Source organism: Lathamus discolor, chromosome 6, assembly GCF_037157495.1.
Source record: "Lathamus discolor isolate bLatDis1 chromosome 6, bLatDis1.hap1, whole genome shotgun sequence".
Lineage (NCBI taxonomy): Eukaryota > Metazoa > Chordata > Aves > Psittaciformes > Psittacidae > Lathamus > Lathamus discolor.
In genome coordinates, this window is record NC_088889.1 from 45,161,840 (window position 1) to 45,187,690 (window position 25,851).

The 25,851-nt window shown below is 35.6% G+C and overlaps 1 protein-coding gene across 6 annotated transcripts in view; it reads right to left on the minus strand.

Annotated features, from left to right (window-relative positions):
• DPH6 (diphthamine biosynthesis 6) overlaps nt 1-25,851 on the minus strand; it is a 220,532-nt gene that overhangs the window by 18,737 nt on the left and 175,944 nt on the right. For all 6 annotated transcript variants that reach the window (XM_065686551.1, XM_065686552.1, XM_065686549.1 and 3 more), the window contains one exon: nt 21,418-21,823. In XM_065686551.1, the coding sequence (XP_065542623.1) occupies nt 21,418-21,823 (406 nt within the window). The remainder of the gene's footprint in view (nt 1-21,417; nt 21,824-25,851) is intronic.

Sequence of the window (25,851 nt, forward strand, 5' to 3'; positions counted from 1 at the left end):
ACGCATGGTTTAGAGAGCTCTCTTCTTTCACACGTACTGTCTTCTATAGGTATGGGATTCTGTGGTGTTGATTTTAATACTGAACTTGTTAATTGGTTTTAATCAATGCAAGAAATGCAAAATTATTTTAAATTTGGAACAGGATTAAGTAAAATAATTCTGATTCCATTCTAAGTCAATGGTAAAACTAGTAATTTCAGTGAGGTCATCATGACCCCAAGATCACATGATAAGCTTTCAACAAGCACTGAACAAAACAAATACACCTAATACAAATGTCTCGCCTAAGTGACTGGCTAGTTTGCCCAGCTCAAATCCCTCCTGGAAACTGCACTAAATGCTGCAGAGAGGAAATGCAGAGGACACTGTAGAGAATACCGACAACTGGGAATGTTTTCTGGCACTGTACCATCCTAGATATAGCTGTACTGCTACAAAAAGCAACTATATTGGCTGATGTGACATAAAGAAATCAACCTTACACAGTCACCTTTGTTAAGAGATGCCAAGAGGACCACCCAGCTGGCAGCCTTTGTTCCTTTTTCTGATTTGGTTCAGGATTGATTAACCATCAATTAGAAACAGGTCTTTTACTCCGACAGTTTTCTGTCATCCTTTGAATCAATGAAAATGTCTTCTAGACAAAATCAGCCAGCCAGAACATCGCAAGGCGAGGCCTATCTGCCTCAAGATAATTTAATTCTCCAGGAAAGGAATCACTATCGGTAAAGGAAATCTATGATAATTTTGCAGAAGGGCCCAATACTAACTCTTCATGTGTTATGAACATGAAAAAGAAATTATCAGTGGCTCATACACATGCAGAACTGTGTCAAACATAAAAAATGCCTGAATGCTGACAATTATGTGCCTTCGCAATAATTTGGACTTACTACATGGTAAGAATGAAATGTTTTTAGCAAGAACCATTCTGAGACTGAGATGCTTTTATTTTTATCATAGAATCATAGAATGGTTTGGATTGGAAGGGACTTTTAAAGGTCATCTAGTCCAACTGCCCTACAAGGAGCAGGGACCTTTTCAGCTACATCAGGCTGTTCAGGGCCCTGTTCAGCCTGACCCTGAATGTTTCCTGGGATGAGGCATCTGCCACCTCTCTGGGCAACCTGTCCCAATGTTTCACCACCCTCACGGTAAGACCAATTTTCTTCAAGTAATTATAAAATAATGTGTTATCCTCACTTAAAGCCAGTGTCTGGCACACTTTTCACATTGCTAGCTTTAGCCTATTCTCTAAGGAAAAACCTCTCCATGGCAGAAAAAGACACAGCCTGGCATACGTCTATACTATGTTTGAATATCTGTACTAGGAAGGATAATGAAAGTGTGACTTTACTATTATTTCTGATAATAAGAAAAAAAGACTTAAATGTATGCAATACAATCAAGACTGACTTCTGATAATGCTCCACTAGTTAAGCTACTGTTCTTATGAATTCTTAAGAACACAGCCTACACAATTCCACTTTATCATTACTATTTCATGGGTTTGACCACAGGTCATGTGGATACAATGCTGGTGCTTTATTTGCACAATTAGTCTTATATACGCAATGTTTGAAAAGTCTGACCTAAAGCCACAGTATTCGCAAATATGCTTAATTTTTAGACTTTGGTCTTTGTCACAGCCACTAAAACTGTTTTAATAAGCAAGGCTTAATTATCTCATAGTAAGGATAGACTATACATAGATTGATTTACTTTTTTTTTTTTTTTAATAGATTGATTTACTTACATGATAGTGAAGTTCCAGTTACCATGTGACGGGTCAGTATCTACCACTTTGAGCATGGTTTTCCATGTATTGTTTAAGCCAAGACCTTTAACTGCTCAACAGTATGTCAGCTCAGTAGAATGAAATATTTTCTACAGCAAACCAAACTACTGAATCTAAGCTATCAAAAGAAAATGAAACACATCTCCTTTGTGGTCCATGGCACCACACACTAAACCAATAATGATTTAACTTTTGCAGGACAAGTTGATGTATTTCATTTCTGTATCAGTTGCTTTTCAGTTTACTGTTCTCACACTACAGCAGTTTATTTTTAGAAGTGATATATTGGAAAGGATAATGTGATTTGATGCAGGCATAGTTCATTAATATTTTTAATTTCTTAAGTTTCAAAAAGGAAGGCAGTTTTATACATTGAATTTGTCCTGTTCTGACTTTCTCTCTTAAATTTTATGCAGTATTCAATGGAAATTTGCATCTCTCATGAACATTTCCTGTCTTCGATCCTGGCCACAGTTTCTCTCCAAAGAGTAGACTCTCCTGTGAGGAATAAGAAGCCATGTTATATTTGGAACCACTTTAATTAAATGAGGTACTAGTCACAACTCTCTGAAGGTGATGAGTAGATGAAAAGGAGAATGGAGGAAAATTGTCCTAAGAAATAATTTATTCAAGAAAGCATTTGCCTTCCTGAGCGACTTTGTGTAAATCAGTATCAAGATATTGTGTAAGAGACTATTTTATGGTTGTATGACAGTTTGCTATATGGACTCAACTGCTTAGAGCAGTTTGTAAGTTTCCTTAAAAACATCAAGGAAAAGCACTTTCTTTCTCAGGCTTTTCTAAAGACACTGAGAAGAATCCCTTCCCTTTGTTTACAAATTATTTCATTTTGCCACCAGTTTGCTTCCTTGTCTTCTATGGCTCAGTGCATTCTCATTTCCCACTGACACAGACAGTTGAAGAGAGAAAAACCTCAGGTTAATCATAAAAAGAAAAAAAAGGCAACAAATAAAATCAGACTAAAGACAGTGAATAGTCAGAGCCACTACCACAAACTTAAGTGTCAGGAGGAAACCATGCTCTTCATCTAAACTTTTAATTGCTAATTCCCAAATTATTAGTCTGTTTGCTGCTTATTGAGCAAAATCAACTTGTGCTAACCTTTAAAGCCATCAGTAATTTTAAACAGCAAACATGCATATTCCAAATCCAAAACACACTTGCAAATTTCAATAGCCAATCTTTCTTCATCCTACTTCATGGCCACAACATGAATGAAAATATATTTCATTGAACTGCATCTATAAGTAACAGTGAAATTTGCTACCAACAGAGCAATACCTATACAATAACAATACAAAGGAACGAAGGCAAGGAAGCAGATTTGTCAGAATGATGATGATGATGATGATGATAGAAGCCAAGCTTTGTATGTTTCAGAACAGTAAGCGTTTTAAGGAATTCAAAGAAAGGTGTTAAGGTCCGGTTAAGAAATGTACTGAACTTAATTAGAGAACCTATGGCAACTCAAACTGTATATAGGAAAAAAGTAAAGAGATTAGATCTGAAAAAGCCATCAGTATAAATATGGCAGTATTTTCTTTAGAAGATGGTCTGACCTGATGAAAATCCTGAATCCATTAAAGCTGAAGGGAATTTTGCCACCAGCTAAGTGGAGCCAGGATTTAACGAATTGTGTGTTCATTTATACCTGTTAACATCGTCTGCTTTTTGTGTCTTTAACATTCTGGAATCTGCACTCCTATGCAGGAAAGTAGGCTGAAGAAAATATTTGGCTAGAATTCAGGCAGTTAAGGTTCATTTTCTGTCACAGGCTTACGAGAAAACCTGAGTAAGTCCCTGCCTCCTTCTCTTGTGTCCAGGTTCCTTCTCAGTAAAACTCAGGTGATGATACTAAACTCCTTTCTAAGGTTCCCTGAGATCAAAAGATAAAAGATGCTATAGCTAGGTATAATTTGTTGTTTTTCATCACTAAAAACAGTTTACTAAATTCCAGCAAGACACCATTGTGATATCCTTGAAGGCACAAGATGAAAAAATTAACTCGGAATTTTAGAAACTTCTTTTGCTTACTGACAGTGTATAAAAAAGGAAAACTAGGTTTTAAGTTGGTAATGGTGGCAGCTATTAAAAACATTCGTATGTAAACACATGACTATTAAGGAAATAGCTGAGGAATAAAAGTGGAAGTCCACAATACAATTAACATGCTTATTAAAAAAAAAGTCAGAATAGTGGAATTCCTACGTCCAGGAAATTCTTTGCTACAGTAGGTTCTATATTACCCTGGAAAAGTCACTAATGCTGCATTTCTTGAATTTTCAACAAACCTTGCATGCCAGAACACAGAGCAAGGCAACAGTTTTCTTTAATCACTAACAGTTTGAACTTACTCCAGTAGCTCTAATTCTTTTGGTCCACAGCTGCAGAATGGCTGTAAACTATCTGGCCTTGCATTTTAGCTTTGATCTTGCGATGCAATATGCGTAAAAGATTCCCTGTGGCTATAACTTCTATCCACGTCAGCAGAAGGTCATGATTATGCTTTTAGGGACAATAAAAGGTTTTAGCAAATTTTAGATAAATTCTATTTCTTTCCTGTTCATTACTTGATTTTTTAATGAGTTTTATCTAACATAAAATCTGTGATCCATAAAGAAGGCAAGCAATAACAATCACAGTCAAAGAGCTTTAAGTCAATCTAGTGAACTAGTCAACTCCAGTTCACAACTACAGGATGAAGCTTGGGGGTTCATCAAGAAAGTTACCTCAAACACCAGATTAAAACACCCGTAGGAGCTTTAAGATCATGAAAGAGATTAATGAAGTTAATGAAATTAATTCCAACATGCAGAAATGTTTAGCCTTTAGGAGGAGATAAAGAGTCGTATCTGGTCAAAGAGTATTTATCACATGAGCTAACATGGAATTGTGTCACTTTGCAAATTTAACACTACTAGTAAAACTAACAAGTATGCTGCAGGAACACCAGCAGTTGTTTTACATAATATTATCTGAGGATTACAGTGTGTCTGCAAGTCTGTTTTTCTTAGCAAATGTGAACCATTTGGGGGAAGGGCTGTTCCATCAGAACAGTATCAAGAGTGCTAATGTTGACTCTGATAATTTCAGATGCAAAATGTAGTTCTCCCCAGTATCCAGTCTTGCAATCTAACTTGCAATTATATGACAATTAGATTTGTTTCATTGTTATTACAGTCTAGCTTTTGCAAGAAAAAAACTATGTATCTTCCATTAGCTTCCTGTGAGGCAATGGATGGAAGTATAATAGATAAGAAATAGTCTGTAAAGTACAAGATCAACAATATAGGGCCAAAATTTGTTTTCTATTACTTGAAACAATCTCTCCAAAATAGAATTCTGGTATATTGAAAAATGAGTTTGGAGAACCTGAACAGCTACTGCCAGTGCCACTCCTGTTTCATGAACAGAAAGAACACTTTGAATGCTAGACACTGCAAACTAAGAGGAAGCCAAGATGAGTTTGCAGAGTTGCAATCAGATGCAAATAACATTTTGGCATGAAAACTGAAGGATAACATCTTTGAGATACAAGAAACTTAAAATAGTCTCTAAAATTATTGAGCCTGAATCTCAGCTTAGATGAAAATACCTGAAATTTCTTAAACCTTCAGAAAGAGTTAACAGCCTGATTAGCCAAATAATGAATATACAAAAACCCCAGAAAATGTTAAACAGCTCAGCAAGACAAAGGTAAAAAGAAAAGCTTTACACTTAAGCTAAATATAACCATGCAAAGGGCTTGTATTTACCTGCATAGAAACCATAGTTAAAACAGCATGAAGGAAAAACCCTCTATACTTCAAAATGTCCTCTCTATTCTAAGACAATATTAGGATCAATTGACTGACAAGAAATATTTTCTCGGCAGAGAGTAGGGAGCCAGAGAAGATTCATGTGCACCTATACATATATATATGAATATGTATATATACTTTTTTAAACTGTAAGAATGTTCTTACCCCTTCATGTCTAGACTAATATTCCAAGCTGCGATAAATCAGATCAACTCAGAAAAGAATAATGAAAGGAAATATTATATAATAATTTTGGCATCTTTAAAAGTATAAGATTGTACTTTTTTTTCAGTAAATTATTAAAAATGAAAGTTCTATAGATAATAACAACTGAAGTGCTTTAAATAATATTCAAGCTTTAGTAATAGCCATATCTGAGAGCTGTAAGTTTTAAGTTTGCAAATGTTATTTTACTGAAATGGCATAATGAACTTAAAGTTCATTTGACACCTTGTATTAGAAAAACTGCATTATTGAAAGTGAAGAATTCATTGTAGGTTATCTTAGGTTTTTAAAAGGAAGGAAATTATATAGTCTAAATCAAATTCTCCTGAGTGTCTACTCTTACTGGCATACTTTATCTCTGCATCCTGCTCAGTAACTAAATGCCAGCATTCACTTAATTTGGCTGAGCAGCATGGAAAAGCTTGAAATATATTTATTTATGTTACAAAAGTGAAATTCCTATAATTTAAGAAAATAATAAAAGAATACAAAGAAAATACCAATATTTCTAAAGGAATATCTCATGTAGACATAAAAAGCAGGGAAAAAATCTGTTATGCTTCTAAACAAATAAAGAAAAATGTATTCACGTTACCATGGCATGGAAGCTGACCTTTTTGGATAATAATTAGTTGCTCAGAATAGGTTAATTAAACAGAATGTGTTTCTAAGAGTAAGTTTCACATACAGATTGTGCTTCTGTGGACAATGCAAAATTTTTACATTTCATTTAATATTCTCATCTTCACTTGTGATTTGTGGTATTGAACACAGTCATCTAGTTACTGGACACTTTGCTCTTCGGGTCTGTTAAAAATCTGTTGTAGGGTTTTTTATTGTTCCCTTTATTGTATTTATATGGGGCCAGTTCTAGCAAGATAATTTTATACATAAGCTTCAGTTCAGAAAAGTAGATGCATGTTTATATAGGTGGATTAGATATATATATGTATTGAACTGGTGCCACATTTGCTACTGCAATTTTCATAATACAGTAATTTATAAATTTTAAAAATAAATACTATTTCAAATTGGTCAATTGCATGATGCATGCACACAGACACAATAATTCATAATGTTATACATGTTACTGTCATATTTTGCCCTTTCCTTTAAAGCTTTTTCCTTGTTGATGCCGGTATAATCTAAAGGATAACATGGCATTTCCTACAGCTCTCACATACTTTAAGTGCTCAGTTTCATTTTTTATTCCAAAAGTCTTTCTGAAAATACGTCATAATAATTCATGGCTATTTAGTATCCTAGAGACATGAGCAGGATTTATATTACAAACCACATTATCTGTGAGTGTTTTGCAGTAACTAAAATTTAAGAATTTATCATCATACAATCTTGCTGTTCATAATTGCTAACATGAGGTTTAGTATAGGAACCATATAAACAATATTATTATTTCTCAGTTGATTTTATATAAAGAGTAGAAGGCTGTTATCACTGCTAGAGGTCAAATTTGTGTACTAGGAAGTGAATATACAGAGGCTGCTTCCTGTTTTCATTTCATTCTGCGAGGTGATGCTTCCGTACTAAAGGTGATGCATGACCAAGAACCCAGCAAAAACAAGTACTGAATTGCTTTCCTCTTTCTCTCTCCTTTTTTGCCAGATTTTAAAATGTATGTTACAATATCATGAACACGAGATGAAAGAACACTGCTTACTGCAGGGCAAAGTCCTGAACACACCCCACACACACCCCCAAGTTCTGTATAGGTCTGCTTTTATAGGGAGGGGAAAGACGGAATACCACCTGAAAAACATTAATAAATCAAATATATTTAAACTCATGGAAAGTTATTGGCTCATAAGCATAACATACTAAAGAGGCCCTCAGTTTTCTAGGGAATCTGGTGATCTTGCACAAAATGTATTTAAGTCATGGACAAACTGCACAAGGTCAGTGACAGAGGGGGCAACAATCTAAGCCTACTCAGCAACAGTGAGCATTTCAAGCGGCATTGAAATGTTCTCTTTAATTGAAAGACAGCTCATTATTACAAATTAACAATTAACCAACTATGGTGTATGATGGGAGGTAACACTGTTTTTGTTACCCCCTAGCAAATCAAACCCCAAACACTGGACCTTACCATGCAAGCTGTGGCCTATCAGAATCACTGACTTGCATATTACTTCTGAAGAAACTTCCAGGTTGCTTAGGAATCATGATACCAAGGCAAAGCTGAACTCTCCTGCATCAAAGCTATGCTGGTCTGTCCAGTGACCCCACCCCTACTTTAAATGGAGTCCAGCTGTTTCCATGCAAATTCCAATGGTATTTCACAGTATTAGGAGCCTAAAAACGAATGTTTTGTCTTCAAATACTTCTATTCCTCCTGTTAATACAAAACCTGCTCTTTTTTAAGTACTGGCAACAACCAGCAGGATGGATGTGTTGCATTTAGGCTGGTATAAGGACTGTGTGTGATCTATCAAGATTCTTTTGTTTCTGTGCCACTGTTTTCCTTCTGAAGCAGGGACAAAGAAACATATTAGTGGCTCCTAATTTAATAAATAACACCCAATAGAATCCAAGCTGTGAATTTCTGTACACGTTTTTGCTTCATCCTTCTTGCTACCAATCATATTTTCAGCATAGAACACATTTTTAAAACAGAAGCTTTGGCTTTATAATTGTGCTTGCTATACTCTGGTTTATGTCAGTCACATCTCCTTTTTTTCTGGAACAAGAAACTTTATACTGCTGCCTCTTAATTTTTACATCTTGTTTTGTTCCAGTTGGCTCCCTGTGCCTCCCTTCAAATTTTACTCTTGTGTCATGTTTTCCATGAGAATAATTTATGTGGTCCAGAACAAGAGATGAATGGAAGTAAAAAGGCAAAAACCAGAACAGGAGACTACAGTGAAAAAGTAGAAAAGACCAAGCAAGTGGAGTACTTTCAGATGAAGCCTCGCATTTTCCTTTCTCTATTGAAAATGAAGAATCAAATAATGCTTTTGAACTTGGTTAAATATACTGAAACTCTTTCCCAATTATGTTAATAACAATTTCTGTTAATTCCAATAGACTGGGATTTCATTTCACCTAAAAAGCAAAACCCAAGTAGCTAATGATATCTGATGTTCAGTTTAACTTGTTTTTCAGAGCTCAGATTGTCAGTATTTTCTGAAACTTGGGGTTCTTTTGTGTGCCTTGACACATTCTGCATCAGAGCAGGCACCATCCTTTGGTGCCTGTCTCTCAGTAAATCTCTCACAGTCTCTCACTAAAATCATTCTGGTTCACACAGCCCAAGATCTTGCCTTTAATTCCATAGGTCCTCCTGGCCAGCATGTGATGCTCTTCCAACAATCCTTGCTCAACCCTTTCATTTGCATGCCAGAAAAATAAGCCTTCCCATGTTTGCAGAAGCATATTTGAGTCCTAATGTCTAGCAGAAAGTGTATTGTTTGGGATTTTTTCTCATGAATGACAGTGGGATGCACTGACTGGGTATTTTTGAGATGTGCGTTACAGTAACTAAGATAATTAATTTGGGGTTCCTAGCCGGCTGAGACCTGCAAATATACAAACTCTTATAGCAGATATATATTAGTATGCCATCAATGAACCTTCAAACTGATAAAATCTTTTAAATATAATTACTGACCCTGAGCATGCTTTCTGTGACGAGAACTTCTGAAATGCTTTTCAGCTTCTCTGCAGTGTATTCATTGAAAGTGAAACATAAAAACATCGAAAAAAAGGTAAAAGAGCATTGTAAGCAATGTGCTTAGAATAACTTACTATGTTCCTTCCATTTAATACTTGCCAAAGACATTTTTTGAAGTGGCATCATACGGTAAACTTACTGCAGATTAAGCATTGTGACATGAATTTCTGTAGCACAAAAGTATTATGCAGCATGTTTCCTATCAAAATGAAATTTTAAAATGCTTAAGAAGTTTGCAAAACTCATGAAGAAAGTCTTTTCAAGCAAGTTGAGCCTCAAATTACCAGGAATACTTTTAATGAAAGCACTAATAAACAGCTGAAGTTTCTGTTTCCAAACTTGGAAAGGATCAAAAGTTTAAGTGTGTTGCAAACTATTACAGCTAAAAACAATCACAAAGGAAAAAAAAATTGGAAGAAAAGTAAAATTAAAAAAGCCTAACCTAAAGATAGAAATCCTGATAATTTCTGTTGCTGTTATATTTTGAGTGACCTAAATTCTTGATTAAATCACAGCAGGAAAGCTGTGATATAAAATGAAAGAATTCAAAGCCTATTCAGTGTTGTTAATGCAAAATAAAAAATAGAGCAATCAGCTAAATTACAACATATTTATCTTCATGTATGTAACTGCAGAAAATGCCTTAGGCTGGCTTCAATTAGTTATGCTTTTCATAAAAGTCTGGAAATGACAAGATCCCTTGACAATTCTAAAATGATGAAGTTATACCCAGTAGAAGAGCAATCTCAAAACAGATTTGATCTCAGACTCCAGAGCATGCACTTCAGTGAACTCTTCTTCAGGGCTTGGCTTACCTATTCTTACTATTGTGCTGCCTCTAAACACCTCATTTTCATAGTTGCTAAGCACAGAATCATAGAATAGCTAGGGTTGGAAAGGCCCTTAAGATCATCTAGTTCCAACCCCCCTGCTACGGCCAGGGACACCTCACACTAAACCATGTCACCCAAGGCCAGGAATGGAGCATTCACGACTTCCCTGGGCAACCCATTCCAGTGCCTCACCACTCTGACAGTAAAGAACAAAGAACTTCCTCCTTATATCCAATCTAAACATCCCCTGTTTAAGTTTGAACTCGTTACCCCTTGTCCTGTCACTACAGTCCCTGATGAAAAGTCCCTCCCTAGCATCCTTACAGGCCCCCTTCAGATACTGGAAGGCTGCTATGAGGTCTCCACGCAGCCTTCTCTTCTCCAGGCTGAACAGCCCCAACTTCCTCAGCCTGTCTTCATACGGGAGGTGCTCCAGTCCCCTGATCATCCTCGTGGCCCTCCTCTGGACTTGTTCCAACAGTTCCATGTCCTTTTTATGTTGAGGACGCCAGAATTGCACACAATACTCCAGGTGAGATCTCACAAGAGCAGAGTAGAGGGGCAGGATCACCTCCTATGTACTTTTATATCTTCTATATACTTCTATAACTTATATATACTTCTAAATACTTCTGCAACTTCATACATCTATAACTTCAGCTAAGAACTTTGAGTAAACAAAGCTCTATAATTTTGCCATCTTGTGTGAATTTACCAAGTCACTTCGTCCTTCTCTGCCACAAACACAAAGCTGCTTGCACATCATAAATGGATTTATGTCCATAGCATTGGTATATGGATGCAATATATTTGAGAGTAAAATAGGTGAGATACTGCTGTTTTTCTTAAATCTAATTTCACCCCATTATCTCACATACTGACTCACACATTCCTGGCAGGATGATTAAAGACAATTCAGTACTCTGTGAATATCAGAAACAGCAGTATTCAACATACTGTTTTTTTTCATCCAGTAATATTGCTATTATGCAAAGAGAATTAATTTTGATTTTCAAAGTTCATAAAGTCTTTATCCATGGATGAAAAGAAATTTTTAACAACGTTTTGATGTTCTGTAGAGATTTAAAGGTTGTAAATTTTACAGTTTGCAAATTCCTTTTTTTTAAATTAATTTTCCAATTCCTAAAACCCAGTTAAATTATTATTTAGCCCCCATATCAAATGGTACAACCATCTACTAGTGTGTTTAAATAAGGAAAACAAAGTGTTTTCCAGCTGAAGATTTGACATTACTGACGACATAAATTATTTAACTTCACAACAGGATTCCTCGTCCTCAGGTGTCTCAATCATTGTCAAATGAATTAGACTCTGGAAACACATTAGCTTTATACTGTCATAAGAAATACTGCAGAGATATCACAGCCCAATGATAATTTTAATTCTGAACTAGTATGAGTTCTATTAGGATAAAGGGATGGAAAGAAAAAAGGACAAATGTGCACACTACAGAGAAATGAGTGGAAAAAAACGCCAAACAAACCAAAATAAAAAAAAAAAAAAAAAAAAGCCCAAAGAACAAAGAATCCAGACACTTCTGAAGCAACATTTCTCTTTCAATGATATATTCCAATAGGAAAAACCTGCTTGTTGGTTTCAGTAATTATTATTCAAGTAAGTAGTGGTAGGCATATTTTGTAAGAGTGCGGAGTATTAATGACAGACAGAAAGAAGCTGGCTTTTTTTTTTTAAATATGCATTTAAATGTCACTCTTTTCAGACAATTCATTGTAATTTAATAATAATATGGAATCACAACATAATTTTGGGAAGCATAGACTAACTTTGGTTGCTAAGGTTCTCTGGAAATCACACAGTCCAACCTCCCGCATGATCACAGCAGGGGTAACTTTAGATCAGTTTGCGATGGGCCTTGCTCAGTCAGGTTTTGAAGACCTCCAAGATGGAGGTTCCACAGCCTCTGGGCAGCCTGTGTCAGCATGCAACCACTCTGGTGGAGGAAAATTCATTCCTTCTGTCCAGCTGCGGTCTCTCCTGCTGCACCTTGTGACTGCTGCTCCTTGCCCTTTTCCGGTGCATCTCTGCAAAAAATCACATCTCCTTCTCTGCAATGCCTAGTAAGGTAAGGGAAGACTGCAGTTTGGTTCCCTAATAGCCTTTGCTTCCATCAGTGGAACAAAAGTCAGTTCCTTCAATCTTTTCTTGTACATTCTATACACTGACCTTTTATTTTAGCGGTACTTTGGACTTTCTAGCTTGGTGATTGCTTTCTGTTATTTTCCCGTCCTAATATTCCAGGTGTGCCAGCCCACCTCCCTCAACCTGCTGGCTACACATCCAATGTTCAGAAATAATGCAGAAAGTGAAGGAATGTTCTAATTTGTTACAATGGAAAAAATTCACCTGTTCTCCAATTATCCAGTGCTGATACACTAGACTTAACAATGTGAGTAGAAAAGAAGTTCCTAAAGGATCTATGTTATAAATGTGCTTTCAGTGTCAATGAATTAGAGCTATTAAATGGATTTTAACATAGCAAATCTGACACATTACTACTAAAAGCTGAGCAAAGTCCAAAGGCTTGGAAAAAAAAAAAAATACTGTTTTTTCACTGCTTGTTTTTCTATGAATTAGAAATTTCTCAGTTACACCTAATAACTTTATGCTATTTTAAACCTAAATTTATCAGAAATTTAAGAAGAAATAGACTATTCAGAGCACCACTGCATATGTTATGCAAAGTCAAACTGCAGTAAGTATGACAACCGGAAATACTTCCCCATAATGGCTAGTTACAGGTATTTATTTGGATTAGAAGTTACAGTGCAGATAGAAAAACACAACTTTCCTCTTCCTTTTTCTTGATGTAATGGCATTGTCATATCAGATAAATCAAATGAAACCCCAAGCCCACTTGTGGGTGGTAAGTGAACAAGATTACAGCACTTCTATCAATGCTAAGCATAGCTTTTATATATTTCCTTCTAAGTCAGAGTGTAATTTTGAAAAGTGTTTCAAAACAAAAACCCCACCTTTACAAATGCATGCTGAAAAGATTTTAATCAGAAATCTGCTTCATAATACTTCCAAATTAAGATATAATTATTGCGTGTTGTCCTTCAGACCAGTTTCCAGAGTCAGTTTTCCCAGAATTTAAGAGACTGCAATCAAAACAAACCCTGGTTCTATATTTTAGCAGCTTCAAAAAAAAAAAAAACAAACAACAAAACAACAAAAAAACCCACCATCAAAACAAAACCACGACCCCCCTAAATGAAAAAGTGTATGGTATGTCTCTCAATCTGCATAAAGAAAATAAAAGAAGGGATGTTACTGAGTAATAACAACTAAAACTGTGAGCTGAGTATTTAGGATGTAAAGTTTGGCCGCACTGTCCAACTTTGACTAAGCATGCAGCAGAGGCAGTAAACACTGGAGACTTTTTTTCCTTAAGCATACCCGTGGAGTACAAGCAGGACTATTTTCTTTGCCCTGCCTTTTCTTCTGTCTTGTGGCCTCCTCCCTAGCTCCAAAGGAGAGATATCTTTGACTATGGAAAAGGGGCCAGAGCAGGGGAAACAAATGGACAATGGAGTACAAAGGCGTTTCATAATTTTTCGATCTGAGCAATAATAATCCTTGTGTCCATGCTGTCCCTGGGCTTCAGGAAGGTAGGTAGTGCCTTTGGCTTCCATTACCCATATAGACAAAAGAGAAGATCTAGGCTGTTAAAGCAAACTGTGGCCACAGTATCATCTTCTTATACTGTCAAGTTTCTGCCTGCATTTTTGCTTTGAATCAGGGCATTATTTAAATTTCTTTTCTAGCTTCACCTCTTTGTAAATAATTATTTCACGCCATTACATAACAAGAAGGTCTTATCTGTGTCCAAGAAAATGGCCAAACATTTTGGATAACTTGTGAGACTGCTCAGATGCATTGCTGAGAGACCGTTGGCAGCTGAACTTGATACCTGATACATTCAGTTTATATATGTGACAGAGAAGATACTATCTCCTGCTGCATGCAGGAAAAATGAATTCCAAGGGCTGACCCTAGAAGAGTTTTCAAAAGGAATTTAAGCCATTGCCCATTTACCATTGTACTTACTGGAGCCCTTAAAAGTCAGATTTTCAGTAGCTACTTGTCTCTAAAGTCCCAACAAGGAAAGCTAAGCATGACTTCTGATAGTCAAGGCATCTGACAAAACTTGATAGGCACTATCAGTGGTGTCTACAGTTGAAAAAAAGCAAAATGTTACTGAAAGAAATTAACTTTGAGAGACTGAAGAAGAAACTGGAGGAGAAATTGGAGAGGAAGTGGAAGGCTTTGAGTTAAGATTTATTGATAGTTTTGCCTATCAGTCAGTGCTAGTTTTGAAACCTGGCTTTTCCTCTTTCTATCAGTGTTACCTATTACTGCTCTGAGCATGCAGACCAAGAAATGGGGAGATTTCAGTAACAGAACTGATAGTTGTGAGGGTAATTTCTATGGAGTGGACTCTGTAGAATAGCCTAAGCATGGTATTGCAAACAAAAGCTTTAGGAAACTGGAAGAGAAGAAAAGCACAATGAGAATGAAGATTTGTCAGCTTCTTACATACTGCCAGGGCAGGAAAATTTCTGATCTCAAATACTCTCACATGTCAACTGCCTATTAACAATACAAGGAGAAAGGAAGTTTCCAGTCATAATTTATTTAGGTTTGTTGCCAAACCCAACAGTTTGAGAGTCGATAGATAAAATACTCATTTTCCAGGGTACTGCTATTAGCATTTGGATGAAAAATACTGAAGTACAGCTTCTGCTGTCAATCAGCAATACTTTCAAAAGGGGCTAGAAGAAGCTGTCAGAAAGGAAGATTGAACTGGTACTTCTCGGTGGAGAGGTTATGTCACTGAATGACTAACAGTGGTCAGACAGCCAACAGTCATTCAACCCTGCAGTGGATCATCCATTCAGTGGGACAGCAGACACACGGAACCAACCCAAGAACCTCCCCACTAACAAGCTATCCACCTACTCACTGATCTTCCTGCTATTGCTAGTGTTGTTATTTATATTATTATTGGTTGGAAATGTAATTCTGTACACAGTTCTTCCTTGCAAAATTAATTTTTTTCTTTCATTGAACAATTTCTTAGGTCTGCAAAACAAAGAGCATTTTGGTGCTAAAGACAAGGAAATACAAGCTAGTCACGCCAAAGGTCCATAAGACCCATCTACAATATTCCATTTCAAACAATGGTCCTAAATAAATATCTAGAATGAATAATAACAACGAAAACAGGTATGTTGTTGTTTCAGCCTACAATTATTTTAAGATCAGTAGACTTTCTAAGTCAGATGTGACTTCACTGGTTTAAACACCACCATAGTTTTTTTCTTCACTTCTAAATAAAAAATAATAGAGAGGGATCTGTACAATTATACAGAGGTCTCTAGAAATCTAACTTCTTTCAATGTTTACTGACTTAGAATTGCAGAATTGCTGCCAAAATTTGGTGTATTGAAACAGTCTCAGAGAAAAAAACTTCCTATGTAATCATAAACTGTAATCCATGATGGGTCCTTAAAAACTGGGTTTGTCACAAATGGTTTCTGGATAGATAGACAGATAATATATGCCTCACATATTAAACACCAGATGATCCAAATTTGGCAATGATTGCACGCCTGATGTCATTGTTATAAGATGCTTTTATGGTTGTTCTCTGTCAACAAAGCAGTAAACAAAGTTTAGCATGTCATTTAATATATCAGATATCTTTACTGGATAGTTTGGGTAGCAATAGCAAGCTTGCAAAGCCACTTCTGTGGCTCAAGACCAAATTTAGCTACTTTTATCCTTTGAAAATGTAATTTTAAATACACTCATGAAACACATCAGTACTTCATAATTGCTTATACATATTATAATCTGATTAATATCCCCATGTAATAATTTAACCACTTTTTTTCTCTGAGAAGCAGCCGTGTAGGTCTACTGCTTGAACTATTATACATGGCAAATTCTTTGTTTTCTTAACAGGAAACACATGAAATTTAAAGTGAAATTTTCCCCTTCTTTTATGTTGGCAAGTGTTTTCACATTTTCCACTTAGCCTAAATTAATTTAACTTGGTAGATAACCAAGTTCAATTTTTACAGTCTATTTCAGACAGTATCATGATATTTTAAAAGTATTTTTGTTTGTCAAAATTATGTATGTTATACTTCATTAGTTAGTGATTGCAAAGCTTGACTTCAAAAGGACCAACACTTAAAAGTTAAAAACACTTATGTACCTTCTTCATTCTTATTCAGCAAGCAGTTCTTAATGATTGTTTAGTTTATACTCACATGATTAATTCTCCACAACTTTAGAGTAAATACCAATTACTCACATAAGAACATGTAGGCTTGTGTTTGGAGGTGGAGATTCCAGCTGTCCTCATGGCAAATTTTTTCCCCAGTGTATGAGGGCATATCCATCAAGAAAGTAAAGTTGAAATAAATTCTCAGTGTGAATCTAAAGTGCATTAGTTAAAAAGTATTAAACTCTAATGCACATGGACATGTGTCATTAAGAAAATGCATCCTGGTATCTTCATTTGATCCTCCACTTCTCTTAGATATACACTACATAATGTATCTCTATCTACCAGTACTGGAAACTCTGTTTTGGAAAACATCTGGGAAATGTGTGGATAATGCAGTATTTTAATCAATTGAATACTTAAAATCTTATCTTACCAGATGGAAAATCCTTAGTTTAAAAGTAACATATTTTACTCACGTCAGGATATACTATGTCAGTGCAGCGACTCCCAACTAAGCGCTTAATCACCAGGGTTTCTCTTTCAATAGAAGAAACAATCCCATTTCAAGTTAAGATTTTCTAGAGTCCAGTTGACCCATACTTGACCCTATTAGAATTTTTTCAACTAAGAGTATCACAGAAATTTTATAAACGCATAAGTACTAAACACCTTTTAGTCCTAAGTGTTTACACAGCCACATTTAAAACTAATTATATATTCATTTTAATGCTGCTACCAGACTTTCTATTTCAGTTCTCTTTTGCCTTTTTATATTCCCACTTCGTTTTTTCTATAGTATTAGAAAAGGATTATGTAATATGATGTTCTGGTGAATACAGGACCTTTTCTACTCCCTAATAAATATTCAAGAATATTTTGCATACATCTTGTGAACAAGGCTTGTGAAATCCTAATGTGATGACTTATGAACATTCATCTTTCCTATACTAAAGTATAATCTAGTCAACTGGATGATATAGCAAATCATTCTGACACATTTATATCAATGCATATTTAAATAAGAGTAAGAAAGAAATAGTCAAATTTATGTTAAAGACTTCTAAAGGCTTAACAAGTCAGCTTAATCTAATCCTCCTACTTCTAACACGTTCCGTGGTCTCAGCACGGTGCCCATAATACTTTCATATGTTATGAAGGATTGCCTCTGAGAAGTTCACCATCAATAGTACACTTAGCTCAATAAAACTTTACATCTGGTCTTAGGATGACAGAAAGCTATCTGTCTCAAATTTGCATTACAAACCTTTAGCTTCGTTTGGCATCATCACCGGCTATAATACTTCCCAATAACCTGTTAAAATATGCAGAATACACATATTCCTGGTTCTCATCTTACCGTGTCAGGTACAAATTTCTCTTAATTTTTTTGGAGAGTTTTAAATAAATGACAATTCCTTTGCACCAAAAAAGGGCTCATTTAATCAGAGGTTCATTTGAGAAGATCTGTGTCAGTATTTCCTCCTCTCACTGCAATAATTTTAATTTCTAATCAGAAAAAAAAAAACCCATCACCTTTATTTCTTTTCCATGCTTTTGCTAGAGGAGACAATACACTGCAATTCAAGATTTTACAAGAATTATTGAAGACTATTTGCTAATCTTATGACATGATGGAAGGCCATCAAAAATGCACTAAGACTGGAACAGTTATCCCATCAAACATCTCTCTTGATTTCTGCGACATGATCATTTCCGTCTTTTCCATTATAGATACAGCTCTCTGATTTTTTCATTTAAAAATATTTGAATAGCAGTGTCCTTCTACATTATTAATATTATCTTTCCTCAACAGGCAATGCATCTGATGGTAGCTGAAGACTCCAAAAGGACAGACCTACTTGTGGGATTAACAGTGTCTAACACATGTCAGAGGTAAACATGTCACTAACAGATCATCATAGAGATGGTTAGCAACCAGCACTACCTGAGCTGCATTAATAAATGCCAACTGAAAAAATTGCTCTCTCAATATCATTCATCTTCTGTCAGCCACATTCAAGAAAACAATATTTTTTAAAAGTCCATGTATTAGGCCTGAAGATTTTTAAGTCAAGATCAGTACATTCCTGCTTTATCCTCTGTCCTAGTAAAATGCTATTCTGTGCTTGAAAGATATTTTTACCAACTATCTGATCTGTAGCATAGTAAATTCTGTTACCCACATAGACATACCCAGCAACAGAAAGTAACCTTTGGAGATAGTAGGAATCAGCACAGAGACATCCAAATGCTCAAAATATCAAGTCTACAAAGACATGTATGACCAAGTTTTGGCCGGGCCCAGAACTGACAAGACACAAACCACTGCTATTTTGGAAGCCAGTCCTGTTCCCTCTTGGAACTTGCCACATTCAGATTCATGTGTTCAAGAAACAGAACAAGCTTACTGGAACTTGCCTAAATATATAATATGTATGTTTTGAATTCTTTTCAGGTAATGAATTAAAGTTCTGGACAATGCAAAACATGTATTTTTTTCTCCCTTAGTCCTGAATCCAGATTTAGGAAGAAGGCTGACAAGTTAATGGGCTGTTGTAGATGAAACATGAGGACAGGCTCAAGAGAAAAACAGGAATACACTCCAAGAAACTGAAAGAAGCTGTGGTCATCAGAACATCAGAACACCATCTTGGGCTGGTGTTACAGGCAGGCTAAAGTACCATGGGATTCAAAAGAAGGATATGACACTAGTTCTGGTATATTACACCCCTGAAGCACAGTAAAAGACACACATATTTGTAATAGTTCTGCAGTTAAATCTAAGGCCTGCCAATAACGACTGAGAAGATAAAGAACAGACTATGCAATCTTGCTTATGGACACTGTCTAGGGGATACTGAAATGAATGAGAATATCTTAGGAGACCTTTTATACAGTGCTTTTTGAACTGAGAGTTAATATATATGTGTGAGTACATTTTAAACGATGAAAAGTATAATCATTGTAACAGTACAAGAGGAAATCAAGGACACAGTTCAGTAATATGCTGCATCCTTTGGGAAGCTAAGGAGGCTTCACTGGTGACTACATGCCTTTCAAGGCTCCAAGAACACTTAAATATTAGCAGAACACTTAAATATGTTCCAGTGTCTTAACATTATATTACAAACAGTCTTCTGATTTTGAATCAGAAACAATATGCATATAATATTCTTAAATCAGACTGAAACTAACATTAAGACACACTTCAGCAACAACTCTTTTAATCTGAGAAATTATTTTCAAATATATTGCATATTTCTTCTTCCCTTTACATGAGCTTTCTGGAAATTTTTTGTAAGTAAGTAGAAAAAAAGTTATTTTTATATTCTTCATCAATGAATTAGTGCTATGTGTAAATTTAGTGTATTCTATATATTGCACAGATTTGCAGGAACGTATTTCTTCCTAGTGGGGATAATGATAAAATTACTATAATGACAGGAATTATTATGACACTGCAGAGATCTGAACACAACCAGTATGAATATATGACAATCACAACAAATCTTTCTATGTCTATGCCACTGGTAATTTCACATGAATGGAACTGAAATGAATTTTTATGCACACAATTTATACATTATACTGAGCAATATATTTAATAAAGCAAATGATATTTATCTGGAAGTAATTATTGTATGGCCTGAGAAATATCAGAAAGCAAGCAGGCAAAATGGTAATGTTAATCCCATGCCAGGAACATGTTTTATCAGGTTTCCTTTTAGCTCTTAAACAAGATGTAGGAAAAACAACAACATTCTGTCAGACTATATGTTCATTCCTTGCTTCCTGGATTAAATATGCTTATTCTATGCCACATTTTTATAGCTTTCAATTCCTGTACTTTAAATCTATTAAACAATGTCAAGTTGAATTTCCTTCAAAAATTGCTGCAGGTTAAGAAAAAAAAATAGGACAGTAAAATATTTGAGGGCTAACATTTATGTCAGCTAATTAATATGGATTAGTTGTGGTCTGCAAGGATTTTTAAAGTGCATGCATGTTTGAGATAAATATAGACTAAAGATCTGATTTTGGTCCTTCTCAAATTGATTACAAAGCAATTCTGATTTCAGTACAAGTATAGTCTACCAGTTTTGTAGGCCTGACATATAAAATAAGCTTTTGTGCTCTTGCATAATGTTAGTTTTCCCAAATAGAGCATAGCCCAAAATACAGCTGTACAACATAAGAAATGTTATAGTTGCAACATCAAATATATATATATATACACACAGAGTATATTTTATATATATATTTCTGTATTCTTTTTACTAGGTAATGGAATGAGATTTTGAAAACAAACATTGGGAAAAAAACAGTAAATTTGGTTGGCTAGCAAGTTCTATTTAAACAAATTGGTGAGAAAACAGCACACCTTCAAAACTGGATATCCTCTAATCTAGAGGATACAACACCATTTTCTTGTTGTAAAACATTAATATTCTATTATTTATTCTCAAAAGAGTGCTTTTTAGCATGCATAATTTGTTTATTCAAACATAGCTCTAGATAATGACAAAAAAGTCTACCAAATGGAGAACTGTTCAAAGATTTTTATGCAAAAGATTCATTCTCCCTATTTCTGACGCTGCTCCCATACTATTTCTGATACAAGCCAGGAGGCTATTGACCTTCTTGTGCACCTGTCCTTGAAAGGCACTTCTAAAATGCTTTCTTCCAATGAAACCTTATGTAAAAGTAAACAAATATTACCTTATTATTAGTATTAGCACCTGGTTGCTGTCATCATTAAGTCTTACCTATTTGTAGTGTTTCAGCATCAAAGATATCGTCCTTGAAGAAAGCTCTAAAAGACAAAGGACTTGCACTGCAGTCTTCTGAAAGTTTCTCAACAGCTTGTCTAAACATATGAACTAAGTCATGAAGAGGTCCATCTAAATCAAGCTGGGAAGCGGATGGTGAAATCAAGCTGAGACGTACGGAGATTGATGCACAAGATGCAGAACTAGACTCCACAGTTTCACACTCAATTTGGAAGCCCTCTGACAACATCTTCATTGCAAAATGTTTTCTTTGGAGTGGATCATCAATTACTGCAACAACATGCCATTCAATGGCAGCATCTCTGGGTAGGTGAGATATTACAACCACAGTAAGCAACCCACACACTGCAGTTGCATCACGATATGTCTCTGAATCTTCAACCTAAAACATAAACAAAATATTGCGCATATTACAGTGCTAGTAGAAATTAATGTTGCTCTTATTCAGCTGATAAATTCAAAAAAGTATGTGCAATAGTTATTTAATGGAGACTTCTTCCCCTAAACTTTCCTTCTCATTGAAAAGACATCTTGAGCAATTACAAATTTGCCTGACAGTTAATATCTGCCCATTTTTGCAGTCTCAAAATACTACTACGCCTGTATATTTTAAGACAATGATCACAGTGTATTTTGCACTCATTCTGCAATCACAAAAATGTATTTTTGCATACCAAAAGTCTTCTATCTGCACTGGTCATTGAAGAACAAAAATGATAAATACTACTGAAACTACAGAAATGAGTTAGTAAAGCACCTAAGATTTATGTAAAAGTTGGAGTACTAAAGATACAGTTCAGATACAACAAAGATACGGTTCAGATAGTTTTGAACAGCACAATGATCTTGAACAAAACCTCTTAGAAGATAAAATATGTTTTCTTAATAGCAGTGCTCATTTAGGAAGTATATTTCAATTGTTTCCACATCAACCAGCACATCTAATTAGCTAACTAGGCAAGCTAACTCCGAGTAACTGAGTTCTGTTTCTTCTGATGGCATTAAGGAAGCACAACATGAATATACTGCATAAACCAGCATTACTTTGGAATCTTAACAAACCTAGTATGAGTACATAAAAGAATTATATTGTTCCTGTATTGATACTAGTATTCAATTCATCTGAATACAACCAAAACCAACCTTAGACCTTTCAACTAGGAGCAATACATTGCAATGGGTTGATTCCATTCAGCAGCTAAGCTCCACACAGCTGCTTGCTTACTTCTCCCCTCCCCAGTTTAATTGTTTAATAAGTGAAGAAAAAAAGGAAGAAAGGAGAAAAAAACAAAACAAGCAATGCAAAGGCTATTACTGAAAACCTTCCCACCAACAAACTGATACCTAGGTAGACTGTGAGCAATAACTACCCTCCCAAAGGTCCCTCCCCTTAGTTTTTATGGCTAAATATGATGTTACATAGAATGAAATACCCCTTTGGTCAGTTGGAGTCAGCTGCCCCAGCTGTGTCCCCTCCCAACTTTGTGTGCACCCTCAGCCTACTCACTGATGGGGTGGTGTGACAAACATATGCTGTGCAAGCACTTTTCAGCAATAGCTGGAAACCCTAGTGCATTATCAATGCTGTTTTGGTCACAAATGCAAACCATACAAGTTGCTATTGAAGAAAGTTAACTCCATCCCAGCCAAAAGCGGTACACACATTTAGGTCTGCTGTCACCTTATGCTTAAATGCATGTACGTATACTCATACAATGCATACAACAAGGTCTATTTATAGAAATCAACTCCATTTTATAATATACATACTCTCAAAAAGTGTGAATTACATTAACGTACTCTGAATATACTTTTTTTTTTTAATCAAATTTTTAAATCCTTATTCTGGGCAGCTGATTATTTTAATTCTTACAGTACCTTTTCTTCTTACAGTACTTTTTCCTCCATTTATATGGAGAGACAATATATTAAGCATTTTTAATATTAGTGACTGACACCATCTTTGTGTACACAGATAGCTTTTCTATATACCAATTTGCTTACACCACAGTATATACTGGTAATATTGTCTACTGCCTGACCTCTGAAAGGAAAAATAATAACAAGACAAACCTGTCATTTTGCCTGAAGTCGATAAGGCCATATAACTCACAGTACTTTCAATTCACAAGCTCAATTTTTATCCACTCACTCTCAGCTTTGAGAGGGAGAAATAATGACAGGTTACAGGCACTTTATTTCAAAATTCACTCACAAAGTTATTGACAAGCATTTTGCACAGAGTATCTTTGATGCTTGACCCTTGTGAACTGTTCACATGAAAAATGCACTTCTGTATTAACCACAGTGGAGCCTAATTCTATACCAAACATGCAGCAATTGCTTTAGCATTTCTGTTTTTGATATGGGAACAAAAATAGGGATAATTTGTTTCAAATTGCAGTCATAATAAAACCTCACTGAGTACTGTTTGCTTTCAGTACTTTCATTAGGCTAGCTGGAGCTGTTATTAAGGTACCAACACATAAATGTTATATTAGCACTTAACAAGAGAAGCACAGTATTCTCCTCTAGGAGATGAATTCTAACCTTGTCAATTTAATTCTGCTCTGAGTGCTGTAAAACAGTTTGAAAAGATGAAATACTGGGGCTTTGCACTGAGATTAAAAAAAAAAAGTCATGCTCATTCAGGCTTAAAGGCCACTGTGCTGGCCCAAGGTGCTGAGGTACTGTTTAGAAAAAGAAATCTAATGCAGCTCTCTCAGGTCACATCAAGCACTAAAACAAACTTTTCTACTTCCATGTACTTGTCTTAGGTTGTTAAATCAATTACTCACTATTTCTGCTTGCCTTCAGCTGCCATTTAGAATATGAAGAATTACTTGAAAATTAAGGCCACAAGAAAGTACATTTCCAAATTTAGCAAAGGAGAATCATTCTGTGTGAAAGACCTGTATGGTACCATAATCCTCGTAACCTTTAACTTTAGCGTCTGCAAAAAGCACAAGTGATGGAGCTACTGGGGACTAATAATCTTTCATTGGCTGCTACAGAATCTTACAGAAATACTCCTAAGAATGACCTCTCCTGACTTATTTTCAAGAAATTGCTGTCATGTGTTGTACCTGGATGCTGCATTTATAAGTTACCTGTCAGAAATTTACAACTGTCTTAAACAGCTGAGTATCTTTATGGTAGCCTGTCTAGTAAATGAGGATGAATATATAAAGTCTGCTAAGAAATTCTATTCATATGGTGCTGGAGCAATATAAATGTTAAAAGTGAAAATGAAGAGGAATTGTTTTATGACTAAGTTGCTTTTTACAATCATTTCTGCACTCTTATGGATGAGATCCAGCACTTCTGGCAGACAGCTGTAGTACTATGAAGAAAAATATGTTTTTAGGGTTCTTGCCCAAGGATACTCTTTGATAAAGGAGCACACATTTTGACCTAGTCCTTCAGCATCTTCAGAATCTTGGGAAAAAATAAGGTAGGATGGTATACGGCTTGCTTATAATTTTCAGAAGAGAAGTGTCAAATCATTCCTGGGAACCTCCAAAATTCTTATTATTGAGAGACAAGAAAACTGTTAGGGCAAGCACTGTTGGAAGCAGTGATTCCTTAAAGTGTGTATGACCTGAATTTTACAATCTTTTACAAATTTTGTAAAAGCTGTAGGTGTAGCTGTCATCTAAAAGTTTTTGCAATTAAACATTTATTTTCTAGCTATTAGTATTCAAATTAATTTCAATTCATGGGAAAAGCTCTGCCTGATGAAGATTCTGATTTCCACCTGTTAGCTTTTCCACAGAACTTAATCCTTTCTAAAAACAAATACTGAATGGTAGCTTTGCACCAGAAGTTTGAATTCAGTCACCAGGGAAAATAAGCAGATAGTACAGGTTCAATGGCTGACTGCTGAGGTAATGTGGAGACAAATGCTACTTCTGTGCTATACTTTTACATTATCTGATTTTAAGGGGGCTGGACAAAGAAGCCAGGTTAACATCCATTCTCTGTGCAGGAAACTGGCTCTGAACATTCACGACCTCTACAATGTCTTCTTTTAGAAATGGATGCAAACAGGATCTTCTCATAGACCACACTATGACAGGATTCTGATTCTGTCATGCTACAAAATTGTAGATTCCAGAACTTTGGACAAAGATTTGATATGACAAGTGATTTAGCTCTCACTGAATTTCATGTTAGGTTATCCTCTAAACATGATTCACAATTTCCGCCCCCTGCCAACAGGATCATCAGCTACTCAGTTAATCAAAGGTAGGAAAGCCAGAGTTCCAGAAAGCTTGTAAAAGGAAGCTAAAAAGCAGATTTTTCTAAATACATGCATTGTATCTGTATCATTCCCTGTCCAGAGAAGGACCATGAACACTGTCATTTTTTAAAATCTTGCTTTGAATAAAAACCCACAGCTCAACAAAG